This window comes from Marmota flaviventris, chromosome 9 (genome assembly GCF_047511675.1).
Source record: "Marmota flaviventris isolate mMarFla1 chromosome 9, mMarFla1.hap1, whole genome shotgun sequence".
Classification (NCBI taxonomy): domain Eukaryota; kingdom Metazoa; phylum Chordata; class Mammalia; order Rodentia; family Sciuridae; genus Marmota; species Marmota flaviventris.
In genome coordinates this window covers 108122172-108144360 of record NC_092506.1, presented here as the reverse complement: position 1 = coordinate 108144360, position 22189 = coordinate 108122172, and the positions used below count along the sequence as shown (strand labels likewise).

The window sequence follows — 22189 nt, the reverse complement described above, 5'->3', positions numbered from 1 at the left end:
GCCTCAGGGAGTACCCATAAATTTGAACCCCCACTAACCACAAACATCTCACTGATACACTGTGATATTGGTTTGTTCCCCTTTATAACTTTATTTCTTTTCTGTACGGGAAGAGAAATGCATTCATCAAATCCTACCATTGGGAATTAATATCAAGTTCAGAAACAATTTTGACATTATTTTTGTAGTTAAAAAGAAATAAAGATATTTTCTTCATAAAACAAACATTATTATCCTTTAGTATATTTATTTTAATATCTCTTAAATATGTTCTTGAATAAAAGAAGCTGATATTAATTAATAATTGCTTATAAAATGGAAATGGGAACAGAATACCCAAGAAATTTGATTCAAAAAGTATGCCATATATATTGTGTGTATATCAGAAGAAGAAACAAATAAAGAACCAACAATAACTGATAATTTCCCCAAATCAAGTTTGGACACCAAAGCACTGATCCTTAAATCTCAAAGAATGATAAGAATGATAAATGCAAACAAACAAAGAAGCAAAAAGTATATCTAGTCATATCATATAGTACAATATTTGTCCAGTGAGAATGTCCCCCTTGTGCCACTCTACCTATAACAATAGGGAGAAGAATGAGCACAGGAAATAATTCCTCAGCAACTGTATCTGTCTGGAGGGCTTAACAGATATCCTGGGGCTCCAGTTCCCTCTCTTCCTTCTATTTCTATTGATCTATGTGGTATCAATGTTGGGAAACTTGGGCTTGGTCATTTTAATCAGGATAAGCTCTTAGCTTCACACCCCCATGTGCTATATTAGTTTCTCAGTAACTTGTCCTTCATAGATCTCTGCTACTCCTCTGTCATAATCCCTAAAATGTTGGTGAACTTTGTGTCAGAGAAGAATTTTATTTTATTTTCTGAGTGTATGGTGCATCTCTTTGTATTCTGCTTCTTTGGCATTTATGACTCCTACATGCTGACTGCCATGGTGTATGATTGCTAGGTTGCCATCTGTAACCGCTTACTCTACAATGTCACCATGTGCCACAGAGTCTGTCTGCTACTGGTCACCAGTGTGTATTTCATGAGGGCATTTTGGGCCTTAGTTCATACCAGCAATGTATCTAGTCACTTATTTTGTGGAACTAACATCATCCTCCATTACTTCTGTGACATCCTCCCTCTTCTAAGTATATCTTGCTCAAGAGACTACAACAAGGAGCCTCTGATGATGGTTGCATTTAATGTATTTGCATGTGCTCTAGCCTTCATCCTTATGCCTTCATCCTTTCCAACATCCTGCATATATGCTCAGCTGAGGAAATTTCTAAAGCCTTCAGTACCTGCAACTCCCATCTTGTAGCTGTAGGGATCTTCTATGGCTCCATTATCTTCATGTATTTTAAACCAACTATCAGTGACACAACTCAGGAGAAGGTGGCGTCTGTGTTCTATACCACAGTGATTCCCATGCTTAACCCCCTCATTTACAGTCTTAGGAACAAGGATGTCAAGGAAGCCTTTAACAAATTTTGAATGGTGGATGATCTCCAGATCTGTGTATAAAATAATGTATTTTTATAAGACAATTTTGAACATAGATTTTATCTTAATTTTTGCTTGTTTATAAGAATAACCTGTTTCAATATTAAACCAAAATATCTAAATAGTTTACTTTTGATGACCCTCATTTTCCCTTTTATTGTCCTTACTTCCAACTCTCAGTGATTTTTCACTCTCCCTAGTCTTTCTCTTACCCATTGTATATATTTATATAACTAATGTAATATAGTATAGTATAGTAATCTGAATCTAATATTCATGGGAAGAAAAGACAAATCAAACCTTAAAGGTAATCTGTAAAAGAGCTAGTTTATGTTTTTAAAATATGAATATCATAAAAGAAGGCAGTTGAGAAACAATTCTAAATTTACATATACTAAAGGAAAATGAAAACTGCTATGTTAGATCTCAGGTAAAAGTAAAACAGAAAGAACTAATAACACATATCATTAAAGCAACTTATGACATTTGAATGTGAATTATACATTCAATAGAATTGCACCAGTGTTAAAATTTCCTAGTGGTGTAATTATATAGTGATTACCTAGGAGAATGTCTTCATTTTTAGATGATATGTGCTAAAGTATAATAAAGAAACTTCATGATTTGTAACTATCTCTCAAATGATAAAAAATATGTGTACATGAGAATATCTGTGTGTGTATGTGTGTGTGTGTGTGTGTGTGTTTGTACCTATGTGGGTGAGTATGCAGTGTACTGTGGGGAAAGAACACTGAAGTAACCATGGAAAAAAATCACCGGTGAATCCAGGGTAAGAATATGCTCATTGTTCTATTCTTGCAACTTTTCTCTAGGCTATACATTTTTCAAAATAAGAAAGAGAAGAGAGATTCGCCCAAACAAGCCTGATTGGGATGCAGGCTCACTGTAGGCCCGGGTCCACCCCTCCACCAGCAGGCACCCACCGAAGCCCAGCCTCCGGCACATGACCTCCAATCAGCAGACTACTATGAGAGGTCAAGCCCAGTGGCCCAGATCCACCCACACCAGCCTGCAAGGGATCCAGACTCCCTCCACCAGAAGACACTCCCTGGAGCCCAGCCTCCAGCACAGAGCCGCCTCTTCCAACCAGCAGACTAGTGGGAGCCCAGGACTGGCCGAGATCCACCCATTCTGACTTACCCAGGACCCAGATACAGGGTAGATTTGAGTTCGCTCCCCACCCCACACCTGGAGACTAAGCCTAACACACTTCCATCTTGGGACACTGCAGTCACCACCATAGTCTTCCCTAAGCAGTAGCACCTCACTTTTTGACAGCAGAAAGGGCCAATAAGCAGCTACATCTTATAGCAAATAGAGTGTTAGGCCCACCCTTTCAGCCCCATCTCTGTAAGACATTGCTTCCGTCTTGGGGCACCTCAACTTTTATTTCGAGTTACCTTGGCTATTGCTGCCACCACTTTTAGATGCAATAACATACATTGAGGGATACCAGCAGGGTCTGGAATTCCAACATCAAGGTGAGGTACGGAGAGTCCTCACAGGTACTATAAGAATATAGGGTAGAAAATGTAATATCTCGGATTCATGCTGCAAGAGAGGAAGAACCATAGACAACATGAAAAAACAAAAAAGGAAAGTGCCCCAAATAAACCAGGACACTATAATAACAGAACCCATGGATAGCAAAGTTGATGAAATGTCAGAGATTGAATTCAGAAGGTTCATAATTAAAATGATCTGTGAATTAAAAAATGACCTAAATGAGCAAATACAGGCAAAAATTAATCACCCCAATTAAGAGATAAGAGCGCAAACACAGGTATCAAAAGATTACTTCAAGAAAGAGATAGAGACTCTGAAAAAAAAAACAGTCAGAAATCCTTGAAATGGAGGATACAATAAACCAAATTAAAAAAAAAAACTCAATAGAAAGCATAACCAATAAACTAGATCACTTGGAAGAAACAATGTCAGATAATGAAGACAAAGTATACAATCTGGAAAATAAAGTTGATCACACAGTGAAGAAAGTTAGAAACCATGAACAGAACATCCAAGAATTATGGGACAGCATATAAAGACCAAATCTAAGAGTTATTGAGATAGACAAAGTCACAGACTTTCAAACCAAAAGAATGCACAATCTCTTCAATGAGATAATAATAGAAAATTTCCCAAGCATGAAGAATGAATTGGAAAACCAAATACAAGAGGCTTACAGGGCAGCAAATGTACAAAACTAGAACAGATCCACACCAAGGCACATTATAATGAAAATGCCTAGCATACAGAATAAAGATAAAATCTTAAAAGCTGCATGAGAGAGGAATCAGATCACATATAGGGGGAGACCAATTCATATTTCAGCAAATTTTCAATCCAGACCTCAAAGCCAGGTGATCATGGAACAACATATACCAAGCTCTGAAAGAAAATGAATGCCAACATAGAATCTTACATCCAGCAAAACTAAGCTTTAGATTTGATGATGAAATAAAACCTTCCATGATAAACAAAAGTTTAAAGAATTTACAACTAAAAAGCCTGCAGTACAGAACATCCTCAGCAAAATACTCCATGAAGACAAAAATAAAACAATGATGAAAATCAGCAGAGGGAGGAATTATACTAAAGGAAAATCTAATCAGAGGATAAACCGAGTCATGTTCAATACTAAAAATAAACAAAAATGGCTGGAAATGCATATAATGTCTCAATAATAACCCTGAATGTAAATGGCCTAAACTCACCAATCAAAAGACATAGATTAGCAGATTAGATTTTAAAAAAAAAGAACCAACAATATGCTGCCTCCAAGAGACTCATCTCATACGAAAAGACATTCACAGACTGAGGGCAAAGGGTTGGGAAAAACCATACCACTCACATGGACTGTGGAAGCAAGCAGGGATTTTCATCCTCATATCAAATAAAGTAAACTTCAAGTTAAAGTCAATCAAAAAGGGTAAAGAAGGACACTACATACTGCTCAGGGGAACCATACACCAACAAGACTTAACAATTATAAATATATGCCCCCAAAAATGGAGTGTCTATTTTCATTGAACAAACTCTTCTCAAGATCAAGAGTCAAGTAGATCACAACTCAATAATTTGGGGTGACTTTAACACACCTTTTTCATGAATGGATAGATCTTCCAAACAAAAGCTGAAAACAGAAACTGTAGAACATAATAACACAATCAGTAACTTAGACTTAACTGAAATATATAGAATATTTCATCCTTCAACAAGCAAATACACTTTTTTCTCAGCAGCAAATGAATCCTTCTCTACAATAGACCATATATTATGCCACAAAGCAAATCTTAACAAATACAAAAAAAAAATAGAGATACTACTCTGCATTCTATCAGATCATAATGGAATGAAATTAGAAATCAATGATAAAATAAGAAATAAAAGCTACTCCAACACCTGGAGACTAACATGCTACAGAATGAACAATGGGTTACAGAAGATATCAAGGAGGAGGTTAGAAAATTTTAGAGGTAAATGAGAACACAGATCCAACATATCAAAATTTGGGACACTATGAAAACAGTTCTAAAAGGAAAGTTCATTGCATGGAGTTCATTCCTCAAAAGAAGAAAAAGTCAACAAATAAATGACTTAACATTATATCTCAAAGCCCCAGAAAAAGAAGAACAAATCTACACCAAAAGCAGCAGAAGACAGGAAATAATTTAAATCAGAGCTGAAATCAATGAAATTGAAACAAAAGAAACAATTGAAAAAATTGACAGACAAAAAGTTGGTTCTTTGTAAAAGTAAATAAAATTGACAGAGCCTTAGCCATGCTAATGAAGAGAAGGAGAGAGAAGACTCAAATTAAGAACATACATGATGCAAAAGAAAATATTACTACAGACACTACAGAAATAAAGAAGATAACTAGAAATTATTTTGAAAAGTTATACTCCAATAAAATAGAAGACATTGAAGGCATTGACAAAGTTCTTAAGTCATACAATTTGCCCAGATTGAATCAGGATAATATATACAATTTAAAAACATCAATTTCAAGTGACAAAATAGAAGATGCCATCAGAAGTCTACCAACCAAGAAAAATCCAGGACCAGATAGATACACAGTCCAGTTCTACAAGACCTTTAAAGAAGAACTAATATCAATACTCATCACTTTATTTCAGGAAATAGAAAAAGAGGCAGCACTTCCAAACTCATTCTATGAGGCCAATATCACCCTGATCCCAAAACCAAGCAAAGACACACCAAAAAAGAAAAATTCAGACCAATATCTCTAATGAACATAGGCATAAAACTTCTCAATAAAATTCTGGCAAATTGAATACAAAAACATTTCAAAAAAGATTGTGCACCATGATCAAGTGGGATTCATCCCAGGGATACAAGTTTGATTCAACATACAGAAATCAATAAATGTAATTCATCACATCAATAGACTTAAAGATAAGAATTATATGATCATCTCAATAGATGAAGAAAAAGCTTTTGACAAAATACAGCACCACTTTACATTCAAAACACTAGAAAAATTAGGGATAACAGGAATGTACCTCAACATCATAAAGGCTATCTATGATAAACCCCAGGCCAACATCATTCTAAATGGAAAAAAATTGAATGCATTCCCTCTTAAAACTGGAACAAGACAGAGATGCCCTCTTTCACCACTTCTATTTAACATAGGTCTTGAAACACTGGCCAGAGCAAGTAGACAGATGAAATAAATTAAATGTATGTACATAGGAAAAGAAGAACGCAAAATGGCACTATTTGCCCATGATGTGATTCTATACCTAGAAGACCCTAAAAGTTCCACCAGAAAACTTCTAGAACTAGTAAAATAATTCAGGAACTAGATATAAAATCAATAGCCATTAATCAAATGCATTTCTGTATATCAATGACAAATCCTCAGAAATGGAAATGAGGAAAACTAACCCATTTACAATAGACTCAAAAAAAAATAAAGTACTTGGGAATCAACTTAATGAAAAAGATAAAAGATCTATATAATGAAAATTACAGAATCCTAAAGAAAGAAATCACAGAAGATAGGAAGATGGAAAGATCTACCTTGCTCTTGGATAGGCAGAGTTAATATTATCAAAATTACCATACTTCCAAAGCACTATACAGATTTAATGCAATTCCAATTAAAATCCCAATGATATTTCTCATAGAATAGAAAAAGCAATCATGAAATACATCTGGAAAAATAAGAGATACAGAATAACTAAAGCAATCCTTAACAGGAAGAGTGAAACACGTGGCATCACTATACCAGACCTTAAACTATACTACAGAGCAATAGTAACAAAACAGCATGGTATTGGCATCAAAACAGACTGGTAGACCAAAGGTACAGAATAGAGGATGCAGACTAGCCCAAAAAATATAATTATCTTATATAAGACAACAATGCCATGAACATGCATTGGAGAAAAGATAGCCTCTTCAACAAATGGTGCTGGGAAAACTGGAAATCCATATGCAACAAAATGAAACTAAACCCCTATCTCTCAACATGCACAAAACTCAACTCAAAATGGATCAAGGACCTAGGAATAAAATCAGAGACCCTGCATCTAATAGAAGAAAAAGTAGACCCTAATTACATCACATGTGATTAGGTCCCAACTTCCTTTATAAGACTCCTGTGGCACAAGAATTAAAATCAAGAATCAATAAATGGAATGGACTCAAACTAAAAAGTTTCTTCTCAGCAAAAGAAACAATCTGTGAGATTAATAGAGAGCCTACATCATGGGAGCAAATATGTGTGAAGGCACACATCAGATAGAGCACTAATCTCTAGAGTATATAAAGAACTCAAAAATCTAAGCACCAAAAATACAAATAACCCAATCAATAAATGGGCCAAGAACTTGAACAGACACTACTCAGAAGATGATATACAATCAATCAACAAATATATGAAAAAGTGTTCATCATCTCTCACAATTAGAGAAATGCAAATCAAAACTACTCTAGGATTTCATCTCACTCCAGTCAGAATGGCAGCTATTATGAATACAAACAATAATAAGTGTTGGTGAGGATGTGGGTGAAAAGGTACACTCATACATTGCTGGTGGGACTGAAAATTGGTGCAGCCAATATGGAGATTTCTTAGAAAATTGAAAATGGAACCACCATTTGACCCAACTATTCCTCTCCTTGTCCTAAACCCAAAGGACTTAAAAACAGCATAGTACAGGGACACAGTCCCATCAATGTTTATAGCAGCACATTCACAATAGCTAAACTGTGGAACCAACCTAGATGCCCTTCAGTAGATGAATGGATTAAAAAAATATGGCATATATACACAATGGAATATTACTTAGCAATGAAAGGCAATAAAATCATGACATTTGCAGGTGAATGCATGGAGTTAGAGAAATAATGCTAAGTGAAGTTAGCCAATCTAAAAAATTCAAAAGACAAATTTTTTCTCTCATATAAGGAAGCTGATTCATAGTGGGGTAGGGAGCAGGAGCATGGGAGGAATAGATAAACTCTAGATAGGGCAGAAAAGTGGGAGGGAAAGGGAGGGGATATAGGGTTAGAAATGATGGTGGAATGTGATGGACAATATTATCCAAAGTTCATGTATGAAGACAAAAATTGGTGTGAATATATTTTGTATATGACCAGAACTATGAAAAATTGTGCTGTATATGTGTAATAAGAATTGTAATGCATTCTGTTTCCATAGGTAAATAAATAAATAAAATTTTTTTAAAAAGAAGAGAAAATAATCACCCAGTGTGTTCTTCAGCTAATGAGATATGGTAGAATATGACTGGAAGCAGGAAGTACAGTTAGGAAGTCATTCCAGGAATCAGGTGAAAGACAAAAGTTATATGGGCCAGGATGGATATAGCAAAGGCAGTGAAAAGAGGCAGAATTCCAGATACATCTTGAGGATCAAGTATTACTATCTATGGATAGCTTGGATATGAATTGGAAGATAGGGAAATTTTCTTCAAAGCTTTTCATGTCAGCCATTGGATAGATAGGGTTTCCAAAGCTGTGGAAAATCATGGGAGGATTCAGTTTGGGTGAGGATATATTCAATCCATGTTAATAATCATGATTTTTTACTATAAAACACCCTTTCAAGAACAAGTGTCTATACTTTGTTTGTATATGGACACATATTATTGAAAAAAAATTGTGCAAGAAATAAAGCAAATTGATTCTAGATTTCAGGAAGGAAATCAAAGATCAGTTTAAAAAAAAGAAGAAGAAGAAGTGGATCCTGACTAAGGTTGGCCCCAATTACACTTACACTCACACATTTCTAAGGGAAATATATTACCTAAGTATCTTTCACATCAACATAGAGTTCTTCTGAAGTTATACTGAGACCAAAACTAAGCTGAAAACAAGAAGTTGGGGCAGTGTTGAAAACAGCAAGGAGAGTTGAAGTTGAAATAAAATCACTGTCCCTCTAGTATGTTGGCTCTTTGCTCTGAAAGGTATCAGAAGAAAACCATTATACTGAGATTTAGGAAATCTGGACAAATAAGCTGCAAAATAACACTAAACAATTGGATGATTTTCTGTGCTCTCTGGGATGCAGTTTCTTTAAGTTCTATAAATTGTCTTCTTCCAGGTTCCTAGTAACAAAATGGATACAGTCTTGTAGCATATGAATTCATAGAAAACTATGCATCACCTTCAGGACACTCATTGTAATTAAAACTTAACACTGAATTCTAAGAATATCTGGGTAATATATGACCATATCTAAAATGTAAGATCTGTGAAAACAGTGGCCATGTCTGTCTTGTACATCTTTCTTTCCAATTCCTAAAACAATAAATGATGCATAGTTGCTCAAATCATATTTATTAGATGAATAAATAAATGAATTTTTATAAATAAGAATTTCAAGGAAAAATAAAATAGAGAAGATGTGTAGAGCCAAACTTCTAGATATATTTATCTTCTCTGGGAAGATCCTTATTCTGGTTCTCACACCACTGAATATTAAGTGTAGCATAAAAAAATAGGTTGCATGGAATTTAAACCAGTCAAAATGTGTGTGCAAGTGGGAGGGGATCAGCTGAATACAAAATGACCCTTATTTCTCTTCTATTTCACTTACTTTTCTCATTTAAATGTCTTTGAAGTTGTCATACATTATTTTCATAAAAATAAAGTGATTATAAAAAAACTCTTAAATGATAAATATGACCATGAAAAGTAAAGTACTATAAAGCAGTTATCTATTCCCTGAGCAGAATACCAGGAAATTAAACAACAGAGAATAGGATGTCTTCTCTCTACTTCACTGATTTTAATTGTAATTTGCTTTGGAACTGGTAATTGTTTGGCTGTATTTTGTTTTGTTTTTCAGATTGGTAAGCCAAGAAATCAGTCATGTTGTACACAAATTCTGTATTAGCTCCCAAAATTCTACCACACTGAATATTAACTGAATCATTAAGATAAAGATCTCATGGAGGGGCTGTGGTTGTGGCCTGGTAGTAGAGCACTTGTCTAGCATGTGTGAGGCACTGGGTATGATTCTCAGCACTACATATGAATAAATTAATTAAATGTCCATTAACAACTAAAAATATAATTTTAAAAAATCTCATGGAATGAAAACAATCTAAATAAGTTGAAGAAGAGAAACCCTAGTGTTGAAATGTTCCTTAGTGTCCTAGATGAATAAATGAATGAAACATCCAAAACACAGAGGGGGGAAAAGAGAGAGGTATAATTTCAAGAAGATTTTGTTTTTCAGAGTAAAGAATACAGAGATTTTACATAGCACTTCTGACCTCCAACAATCAGTGTAGTTTCTCCTTTTAGTAATATTTTTCATGGTATTTTCCTTTAAACTGATGAGTGAATATGGTTACATTACTATTAACTAAAGCTGATCATTTACATTAGGGTTCACTCTTAATGTTCTACATTCTACAAGTTTTGACAAGTCTACAATTGCATGTATCTGCTATTACAGTACCACACAAATTTGCCTCATTGCCTGTGCTAATCTATCCATCTCTCTTCCCTCCACCCAAGTTGATGGCAACCACTAATCTTTTTGCTCTCTTCATAGTTTTACTTTTTCCAAAATGTCCCATAGTTGAAATCAAAATACCTGTATACTTTTCCTCAGTTGCTTTTTCTCCACTTAGAAATGTGCTCTTAAGTTTCTTCCATGTCTTATTGTGATTTGGTAGCTCATTTCTAAAAATCAACTAATAATATCCCATTGTCTGGACTCACTGCACATTGTTTATTGATTCACTTTTCTTTTACCTTCAACTATTGATAAGAATGAATAAAGCCTCTGCACACATGCATTTTCTGTGTAAACACTTATTTTCAATTCATCATGGTAAATAGCAAGGTGCTTGATTTTTCAATTATATGGTAAGAGTATGTTTGGTTTTGTAAAAACCTGAGAAACTGTTTTCCACCATAGCTGCACCTTTTTGCATTCCCACCAGCAATGAATGAGCAATCCTGTTGTTTCACATCTTCAACAGTGTTTGGTGTTGTCAGTATTTTAAATTTCAGACATTTTAATTTGCTTTGATTTACAATTTTTTAATAATTAAAAATATTTTCAAATTGAATCATGATGTATTACACCAAGAAGCAGATGTTGTTGTAGGTATTAAGCACTATACAGATTCAATGCAATCCCAACCAAAATCCCAGTGGCATTTCTTACAGAAATAGAAAAAACAGTCATGAAATACATCTGGAATAATAAGATACCCAGAATAGCCAAAGCGATCCTTAGTAAGAAGAGTGAAGCTGGTAGCATTACTATTCCAGATCTAAAACTATATTACAGAGCAATAGTAACAAAAATAGCATGGTATTGACACCAAAATAGACCTGTAGACCAATGGTACAGAATGAGGACACAGAGACTAACCCACATAATTTCAGTTATCTTCTACTAGACAAAGGCATCAAAAACGTACCTTGGAGAAAAGAGAGTCTCTCCAACAAATGGTGCTAGGAAAACTGGAAATCCACAAGTAGCAAAATGAAATTAAACCTCTATCTCTCACAATGCACAAAACTCAACTCAAAGTGGATCAAGAACCTAGAAATTAAACCAGAGTCAACATACCTTATATACAAACAGAGTTAGGAAAATTGTGGTATATATGTGTATTAAGAAGTATAATGCAAAAAAAGTACATAATGGCATAAATTGACATGAACATACTTTATATACAGAAATACAAAAAATTGTGCTCTATATGTATAATAAGGATTGTAATGACTTCCACTGTTGGAGTGTATTTTTAAAAAAATAATTTTTAAAAATGTTGGGGAAAAAATAATTAAAATCTTACCTAACCATCACTGATGTTTTTTTACAGGCTTAAAAATTAACCTTAGTTTGAATACAATTTTATTCTGAAAAAAGAAAGAAATTAAACCAGAGTCTAATAGAAGAAAAAGTAGGCCCTAATCTCCATCATGTTGGATTAGGCCCCAACTTTCTTAATAAAATTCCTATAGGCCAAGAATTAAAACCAAGAATCAATAAATGAGATGGATTCAAACTAAAAAGCTTTCTCTCAGCAAAAGATATAATAACTGAGGTGAATAGAGAGCCTATACAATGATTTACAATTTTATGATAACTTACCTTAAATGTCTTTTCATAAGATTACTTCCCAGCCCTTTATCTTCTTTTTGGTAAAATGTTCATTCAGACTTTTTGCCCATTTTTAAATTGAAGTATTTGTTGATTTTTTAAGAGTTCTATGTAAATTTAGGATATTGACACTTTATTAGATATGCATTTTGCAGACTTTTCCTCCAGTCTGAACCTTGCCTTTTTCTTCTTTTAAATAATGCCTTTTGGTAATGCATTCTGCTGTTATTTATTTTTTTTTAAATCAATTAAAAAAAAGAAATAACAAAACTAAATAATAAAAAGTAATGCACTTATCCACACATATGTAAAAGTTTTTGGTTTTAATAAAGTTTGACTTATTTTTCTTTGACTCTTTAATATATTGTGTATTTGGTGTTGTGTCTAAAACTTATCACCAAACTTAAGTCACCCAGACTTTTCTCTAGGTCATTTTTCTAGGAGTTTATGAATTTACATTTAGATTTGTAATTCATTTGTTTTTTGTGTGTGTGTGTGACATGTGAGACCTGTGTCCAGATTCATGTTTTTTACATGTATTATGCAATTGTTCCAGTATCATTTGTTAAAAAAGACTGTCCTCCATTAATTTTTTTTTGCTCCTTTATCCACAATCAGTTGATTATATCTATGAGGGTCTATGTCTGGGCTCTCTGTCCTGCTCATCTCTTTGTCTATTCTTTTTATGTCACCTTCTTGAGTATTAATGCTTTGCATTAATCTTGAAGTCAGATACTTCCAATTTTCTGACTGTTATTCCCTTTCAATATTGTGTTTTCTAGTCATAATATATCCACAATATATCCTAAAGCTCTTCCTATAAATAAAAATACATATGGAATATTCATTCAAATCACAGAACTCCAGTTCTAACACAAGTGGCTCATCATTGATACTGGTAGCATATTTACTCACTATCCCAGGAATATAAATTTTAATTAACCTTAATTATAACACATAGATTTAAAAATCTAAAAGTCAGGTTTACTATGCTCTTTTTGGAGCTCACTCATGAGGTCAGAAACACTTGCTTTTTTGAAGTGAGATTCTCGTAGATAAAATGCTATACATCTGATTATGGTAATCCTACAACCATCCTAGGTGGGAACTATTATCATCTTTCACATACATTGTTTTCTTCCAAAAAGTAAGATCAAAAATTTAATTACATTCACTGGTAATGCCAACATTCTGTGCACATCATCAATCTAAGAGCAAATAAACTTCTTCATGTTTCTGGTTCTCAGGAGAATTTCATCATCTTCCATGTATCTCAGGAGAATTTCATCATCTTCCGTGGATCTTTGGTTCTTAGAGAATATTCTTGTCATTCATTTCCTTGGAGACCAAACACCCACAAACAATGAGTCAAAATATTTCCTTGCTTAGAAAAGGCTGTTCATGTTATGGGGGTGAAAGGGAATCTTATAATTGCTCACCCAGTGTCATTAAGTTTCAGAGATCCAGTACACTATGGAAAGCCTCATCCCAAATTCATTCTTTCACAGGACAGCAAAGGTGAAGTTACTTTCCCAAAGTCATACAGTGACTTGGTGACACAGCTGGAGCATGAGGTAAGCATTGAGATGGCCAGAAGATGCTCTATTTTTTCTTCATTTTCTATAATGTCCATTTGATTTTCAGTGTTCATCAATTACCCTCCAACAAGATCAGCAAGGCACTGGATGGGGCATATTTTCCACTAAGCCAACTGTGTGAATTCATTTCACACTGAAAGAAAACAAACAAACCAAGTTGGAGCAACAATTCTACTCCTTACAGCATTCAGGTAAGTATACACTTAGGAAAAGCCACATTTCCTTAAAGTTTTCATTGTAAAATAGGGTTACTTAGGGATAATTGCAAATTTGTAGTTCAATAGAGCTAGTTAGATCAAATACATGTGGATATTAGTTCACCCAATACAACTGGAGTTGGAGGAAACAAATTTACTCTTGCCTGTAACATGCAATGGATAGAACCACAGAAAGATGGCTCTTCTCTTTCCCATTATTTCATCAGTGTCCTAAGATGTGCCCACAATATATCCCAAAGATCTTTCTAGAAGTAAAATTGCCTGACAACAAACTCTCTTATTTGAATAACAGAACTTCAGAATCAACTTGAAAACCTTAACATGGAGCATCAAAGTAACTGTGCTTCTCTCTGTGACCTTGAATTGTGACCCTAAAACATGCATTTTCTCCCCAGTTCTTGTTTATTCCACAGTAAACAACTACCTAATGCACATGCAGGCTGTTAGTAGCCCAGAAGTTACTTTAATTTTAAAAAATATTTATTTTTTATTTGTAGTTGGACACAGTACCTTTATTTTATTTGTTTATTTTTATGTGGTGCTGAGGATCCAACCCAGGCCCTTGCACAAGGGAGGCAAGATCTCTACTGCTAAACCACAACCCCAGCCCAGATGTTTCTTTCCTAGCACTCGATTGAACCTTGGTGTTAGCAGCATGGAGCATCCCAGCAGGCATTAGCCATGAAGAGGTCAGATGGATTTCCATCTCTAGCTGTAACTATGGTGGATCCATTTATAGTAAACACTACGGTGGTCTCTGAGGATAAAAATGGGGCAGCCTTGAACTGTTCAGATACTTTCTAATCATTTTAAGATCATATAGTACATGCTCTTTGTTTCTATACACCTTATAATATTCCTTGACTAAAAGAAACTCAAAAAGACATGAAAAAAATATATAAACCTCTTCTTTTTTTATTGACAGCCATTAAACTGTTCTCATTTGATGATCAGGATTTCTTTTCTTTTGTCACACTAGTAATAAAACACCTTCTCACCATGGGAACAGAGCTTTCTTACTTTATAAGGTTTCTTTTTTTTTTTCCCTTAGGTTTATACCCTGTTTCCTAGAGGAAATGATCAGATGCAACTTTTCCACCATGACTGAATTTGTCCTCCAGGGATTAACAGACCAACCAGAACTCAAACTGCCCCTTTTTCTCCTGTTTCTAGTGGTCTATGGGATCACTGTAGTGGGAAACCTGGGTATGATCCTCCTAATCACTGTTGATTCCAAGCTCCAAACTCCCATGTACTTTTTTCTTGGTAATTTGTCATTCATAGATCTCGTCTATTCCTCAGTTATTACCCCTAAACTTTTAGGAAACTTTATACAGGAACAAAATGTTATCTCCTATTCTGGATGCATGATACAGCTCTTTTTCTATTGCACATTTGCTATTGCTGAGGGCTATATGCTGGCAGCCATGGCATATGATAGATATGTAGCTGTCTGTAATCCACTGCTCTACAGTGTCACCATGTCCCAAAAGGCATGCAGCGTACTGGTAACAGGGGTCTATATCATGGCAGCTCTTGGAGCTGTAGCCCACACTTCCTCCATGATCAGGCTTTCCTTCCATGGGGAGAATGTCATCCACCATTACTTCTGTGACATAATTCCCCTCCTACAGCTTTCCTGCTCTAGCACCTACTTTAATGAGCTTCTGGTGACACTTATAGGTGGATTTAATGTGCTGGCAACAACTGGGCCCATAGCCATCTCTTATACCTTCATACTCACCAACATTCTTCGAATACCCTCAAGTGAGAGCAGGTCCAAAGCCTTTAGTACCTGTGGCTCTCATTTAACAGCTGTTGGGGTCTTCTACGGATCCATCATGTTTATGTATTTCAAGCCAACATCCAGCCACAGCAGGGTCCAGGAGAAGGTGGCCTCTGTGTTCTATACCGCAGTGATCCCTATGCTGAATCCCTTGATCTACAGCTTAAGGAATAAGGATGTAAAATATGTTCTGTGCAAATTAATGAGAAAGAGATGTGGCCTACCCCAGAGTTAGTGGACATAACCACTAAGGATTATGGTGTCCACTTGACCCTTTCTTTTTCTTAAAACTAACTTCCCTGTTTCTTAAAATTAACATTCAATAATTTTCCCTTTTCCCATTTCCTCTAACAGCTGCCCAGTTTATGAAGTTTGTGCAAACACACACACACACACACACACACACTCACACACTCCTATTTCTTGAGCAAACTATGCCAAAATATAAGGAGTCATTGGTCCTTGATAAGCCTGGACATGTTTACTTAAAAATATTCTTCTGAGTTAAATTTGCACATTCTATTTCATTCCTTATTGAGAAAATCTGGAGTAAATTTTTTTTTTCCCTTTAGTTGGGGTAAGTTTGCATTCATCACCTTCTGTCTCACATAACTAGCTTTGTAACATTCAGTGTAAGTGTTACCAGATTAGGCTTAACACAATAGTAATCTTAGCACTTAATCATAGGAAAAATTCAAAAACTAGGTATATACTTTGCTAATTTGAAGTCTCCTTGTGGGTCCTCTCCCTTTTATTGTTCTGCTGTGTATCTTTCTTGTGAAAATTAATCGGGGAATCAATTAATTCCCAAATTAATGACCTTTATAAAAACTTAAAAGCAGACATAAATAGCAAAATAATAAGTTCATAGTAGGCCAGGGAGGTTGTTTTCAGAAAGGAATATATATCCTAGTAAAATACGCAAGCAATTTGACCTTTAAAAAATTTAATTTCATAGGTGATAGATTTTCCTTAATCTCAAAGAGACTGAATCATGGGCATGCTCCTAGAAGGCAGCCTAACTAATTCTCTTCTGCTCCCCATTTCCTCCTACTCCATTTACAGATGTTATGTCCAGTGTGATAACTAATTTCTTGTGGGAATGACTTACAGGTTAGGTAACCATCATGCCAAACAACCTCATCCACTCAAGGCCTAAGTTCCCTTCTGTTCCTCTTCCAGCCTCCACTGCCGAAAAGGAAACTCCATTGGCAGGGCCCATGCTTTTCCATGGAGAAACTCATGGGATAACATCTCTGTCCATGCATCCCACCCATTTCTCAATATTCCTTGTAAAAATAAGAATAACAATTTAAAAACTGATCAAGCTCAGCTCTTATACTCCTTCATTTCTTTCTTATTTTAATAGCTTTATTGAGGCATAACAGACAAATTAAATGTGTACAAATTGTATACATTAAACATATACAATTGGATAAGCATTGACATATACATACTCACAACGCCATCACTATAGTCAATTCGGTGAATATATCCATCATCCTTAAATGTTTACTCATGCCCCTCAGTAATCTACCCCTGGATGCTTTCTATTGCTATAAATTTGCTTTCATTTTCAAGAATTTCATACAAATTAAATCACATCGTAATTACTCATTTGTATGGGGCTTATTTTACCCAGCATAGTTATTTTTAATTTTGTCCATGTTGTTACATGTAACAATATCTACTATTATTGCAGTAGCATTCCATGGTATGAGTACACCATATTCATTTACCTGGTGCTGGACATTGGTTTTTGTCCAGCTAAAGGGCGGTGTACCAGTCTTTTGGACAGCATAGGCTTATATGCTTTTATTTCTCATGGATAAGCACATCAGAGTGGACCATGTATTAGGTATACATTTATTGATTTAGAAACTGAAAACTGTTTTTCCAAGTGGCTGAACCATTTTACATTCTCTATAACAATTTTTCAGGATGTCAATTCCTCCATTGTTTTTGAAACATTTGATGTGGTCACTCTTATTATTGTTATGCTTAACTCCTCCATATAGTAGTTAATGGTGTTTCATTATCATATTCCTTATGATTAATGACACTAAGCTTCTTTTCTTAATGTTATATGGATCTTTTTCAGTGAAAATGTCTGTTCAAATATTTTGCTTCTCTTTTTTTTTCTTTTTTTTACAATTATTTTGAAAACTCTTTATATCTTTATGTATTCTCTCTCTATATAAAGTCACTCATGAGATAACTGGTTTGAAATATTTTCTCCCTGTCTGTGCATTATTTAAATTCTTTTTACATTCTGTTGAGAGGTATAATTCATGTTTTAATCCAGTTCAGTCTATCAATATATTTTGATATAGATTATTTATATCCTACACAGCTTTGTCTAAGATCAGGTAACAAAAATTCACTTAAATATCCTCTAGAGTTTTCACAAGTTCAGGTTATACATTTAGGTATATGACCTATTGTATATATGCTATGAAGTGCATATTCAAGTTCAATTTGTGCATAAACTTATTTGTTTTCATACTCTTTGTTGTAAAGCCTTTTTTTCACTGAATTGCCTTTTCATTGTTATCCAAAAAATATTTTCATAAATACTTGGATCTATTTCTGTATATTATAGCATTTTTATAATGTCTTTTTTGGGGGGAGGGGTGCAGTGAACTTTATGGATGGTATGTGACAGTAGGGCTCCCTAACACCCTCCCCATCTTCAGGGGGTCTGGGATGGAAATTGGGAAGAGGGGAGATTCTCCATGTGTTGAGGGACTGAGTTAAAGGCAGGGACTCTTCGGCAGCTGAGGGCTTCTCTCTTCCTCTGTGTTCTTTCTGGGAAGGTGGTCGAGAGGCTCTTGCTCCTTGGAGGCTATGTGGACCATAAGATCCACCACCCTGTTGCTGTAGCCAAATTCATTTTCATACCAGGAAATGAGCTTGACAAAGTGGTGGTTGGGGGCAATGCTGGCCCCAGCATCGAAGGTAGGAGAATATCACTGTTAAAAGTTTCAAGAGAAACAGTGTAGTCTCAAATGCCCTCTGATGCCTGATTCACCACCTTCTTGATGGCATCATATTTGGTCAGATTCACAAATGACACATTGGCACACGGAAAGCCATGCCAGAGAGCTTCCCATTCAGTCCAGGGATGACCTTGCCCACAGCCTTGGCAGAGTCAGTGGATGCAGGGATGATATTCTGGGCAGTCCCACAGCCATCATGCCACAGTTTCCCAAAGGGACCATCCACAGTATTCTGAGAAGCAGTGATGGCATAGATTGTCATCATGAGTTCTTCCACAATGCCAAAATTGTCATGGATGGCCTTAGCCAGGGGAGCTAAGCATTTGGTGGCATAGGAGGCATTGCTGACAATCTTGGGGGAGTTATCATACTTCTCATGGCTCACGCCCATCACAAACATGGGGGCATCAGCAAAAGGGACAGAGATGATGACCTTTGTGGCACCGTTCTTCAGATGAGCTCCAGCTTTCTTCATGGTAATGAAGACACTAGTGAGCTCCACACATATTCAGCACCAGCATCATCCTATTTGATATTGGTGGGATCTTATTCCTGGAAGATGGAGGTGGACTTTCCATTGATGTCAAGCTTCCCATTCTCAGCCTTGACTGTGCCATTGAATTTACCCTGGGTAAAATCATATTGGAGCATGTAGACCATGTATTTGAGGCCAATGAAGGGGTCATTGATAGCAACAAGATCCACTTTGCCAGAATTAAAAGCAGTCCTGGTGACCAGGCATCCAATACAGCCAAATCTGTTCACTCTGAACTTCACCATCATGTCTCATGGTCATGGCTGGAACTGCAAGAGAAGAGAGGACGTGGCTGTCTGTCAAAAGGGGAGGATCATAGAGCCTATAATAAGTCTTGATATTGGATTTTGTTTCTCTTTATTTTTCATCTTTTCCATGTTGTGATTATATTAGGTCTTTTGTTTTTCCATTAATATTTTAGGATCAGGATGTCAACTTTCACACACACACACACACACACACACACACACACAGTCTGATGAATAATTTCTTATTGCATTGAATGTAAAGATAAATTTGAAAAGAGTTGCCATCATTTGAATAATGAGATTTCTAACCCAGAGACCTGGTTAGAAATGCTGTAACATTTATTTAGGTCTCCCCTTAGCAATACTTTTCAGTTTCCTTTTTTAGTGTAGAGATTCTTTTGAAAAAAAATATTTTTAAAGCTATATTCTTATTTCTCACTTGCTTAATTCTCTATTACCTTATTTTTATTTCAATTGTGTTTTGCTCATTGTTATTATATAGAAACACATTAACTTTTATATAAATATACTTTACCTGAAACTCTTACTAAATATATACACCATAGTAGATGTTCTGAGGCTTTGCTAAATTTTCTACAGACAGCTTTATTTCCTTTCCAGTGTCATTTTTCTTTCTCCTTATTGCAGTACCTTAAACTTCCAATAAAATATTGAATAGAAGTGATAAGGGCATACCTTTTTGACATTATTGATCTTAGAAGGAAATTATTCAGTTATTCACAAGTCTGATGTAAGTTTATCATAGATGTTTTTTATCAGATTTAGGAATTTTTCTTTTATTCCTGGTTTGTTGAAAATTTTGGATTTTTTAAATGAGAAAATAAGGTTGTATTTTGTCAATATTTCTTCTAAATTATTGAAATATGTTTTGTTTTAAAAAATCATATTGTTGACTACATTGATTATTCAAAGTTATAACATTGTTAAATTCTTGGAAAAAACACTACTTTGACATGATATGTTATCTTCCTAAGAGATTTGTTTTGTTTAGAATTTTGCATCTATTCAAGAGGGATATTTGTTTACAGTTTTCCATTATGTGATATCTTTGTCAGATTTTTAGTAATGGGGGTTTTAGCATTATAAAATGAGTTAGGAATTATTTGCTCTCCCTGAAAGTTCTTGAAGTGTTCATGTAGAGTTGAAATTTCTGTTTCCTTTAATGGCTAATATCATTTACCAGAGAAATCTGCATCTGAATTTTCCCTTGTGTGAAGATTTTCTGATTCAATTTAAAAAAATAAAATAAAATAAAAGGAAAAATCTAGGTTATGAATTTTCTCTAGAGTAAACTTAGGTAGTTTGTGGGGTTTTTGTGTATTTACCACTTATATTTAAGTTCTGGAATTGTGGGCATTTATGTCCATTCAAGTTTCATAATTTTTATCAATTAATTTCTGATATTGGTAATTATGTTCCCTTTTTTCTTAATTGAACTTGTTACAGACTTATTGATTCTATTGATCTCAGAAAATAAAGTAAGTTTTTCTTTTCTGATTGATTTTGATTGAATTTTATTTAGTTGAGTTTAACTGAATCTTCTCCTGTTGATTTATTAATTTATATTTCCATTATTTCTGCTCTGTTCTTTATTATTTCCTTTCTTTTGATTCTTTGGATTTCATTTACTCTTATTTTTTTCTTCAATTTTTAAGGTAGAGCTATGTCAGTGATTTAAGATCATTGCAAATATATAATTGCAAAAAAACAACAAAACCATCTGGAAGAGTATAATATTCACTGACAAGGTTATTATTTTTCTTTAGCCTGATAGTTTAAACTCAAAATTTTGTTTTTACATTACAATTCAAAGCTATTCCTCCTTTGCTGTTTTTGTATCATGAATTTAATTAGTTAATTTGTTCTACTTACATTCTTTTTCAGAGATTTTCTCCTACCTCTTGGATATTATTTTATTTTACTGACTGTATAAGTAATGTAAATTATTTAAAGGTGGAGCTACTTTTTGTGAATGGATAATATAGTCATTTAAATGTTATTGTAATTCAATAAAGTTGGAAATTATAATAAAATCTTATCTATGAATATTGATATTGTTTCTAATATCTTACTATAAAATGTTCATATAAATAAAATATGTAGTTCAGTTGTAGGTTAGATGGTTCCAGGTAAGATTAACCAACTGGCACTTTAATCTTCCACTGAACTAACTATAAAATAAGGACAGAATGTGTGTCAGAGCATTTGAAGACTCTATCAAAATGTACAGATGGGAAGATAGCTTGTAGTACCTCAAAGAGGCAGAGTACTTTGTAGTGACTGTATTTTTCTTGTTGTGATATTTAAAAAATCAGTAGTAAAATTTTTTAAAAAATTAAATGTGTTAGGATTTTGTGCAAGATTAAGAAAACCTCTCCACACATCCAGGTTACAGAGGAATACCCCCTTGCATTTTTTAAACTTTAAATACTTCAATTTTAAAATTTAGTGTTGGAGTTCATTCTTTTGCTAAGTGCAGATGTAGATCTCATTTATTCTTTTCCTGAATAGATATTTTAGATTGTTAGTATTACTAAATGAAAGATGCCTTCTTTTTCCAGCTATATTAGATGCTACTTTTTATTATACTTGTTATGGTTTGGATGTGAGGTGACCCC

At 34.5% G+C, this 22189-nt stretch overlaps 1 protein-coding gene and 2 pseudogenes across 1 annotated transcript; 2 read left to right on the top strand and 1 right to left on the bottom strand.

Moving 5' to 3' along the window:
- Nucleotides 1-603: 603 nt before the first annotated feature.
- On the top strand, nucleotides 604-1509 carry LOC114088993 (olfactory receptor 8D1-like; annotated as a pseudogene).
- Nucleotides 1510-15058: 13549 nt separating this feature from the next.
- Nucleotides 15059-16003, top strand: LOC139707004 (olfactory receptor 8D1-like). Its single transcript, XM_071616996.1, has one exon. The coding sequence runs from the start codon at nucleotides 15059-15061 to the stop codon at nucleotides 16001-16003; it is 945 nt and encodes a 314-aa protein (XP_071473097.1).
- A 2518-nt stretch (nucleotides 16004-18521) lies between these two features.
- Nucleotides 18522-19547, bottom strand: LOC114079349 (glyceraldehyde-3-phosphate dehydrogenase-like; annotated as a pseudogene).
- Nucleotides 19548-22189: the final 2642 nt, after the last annotated feature.

Bases quoted from the DNA above. Each gene is read 5' to 3' on its own strand.
- LOC139707004 (XM_071616996.1), top strand. From the start codon at position 15,059: ATGATCAGATGCAACTTTTCCACCATGACTGAATTTGTCCTCCAGGGA.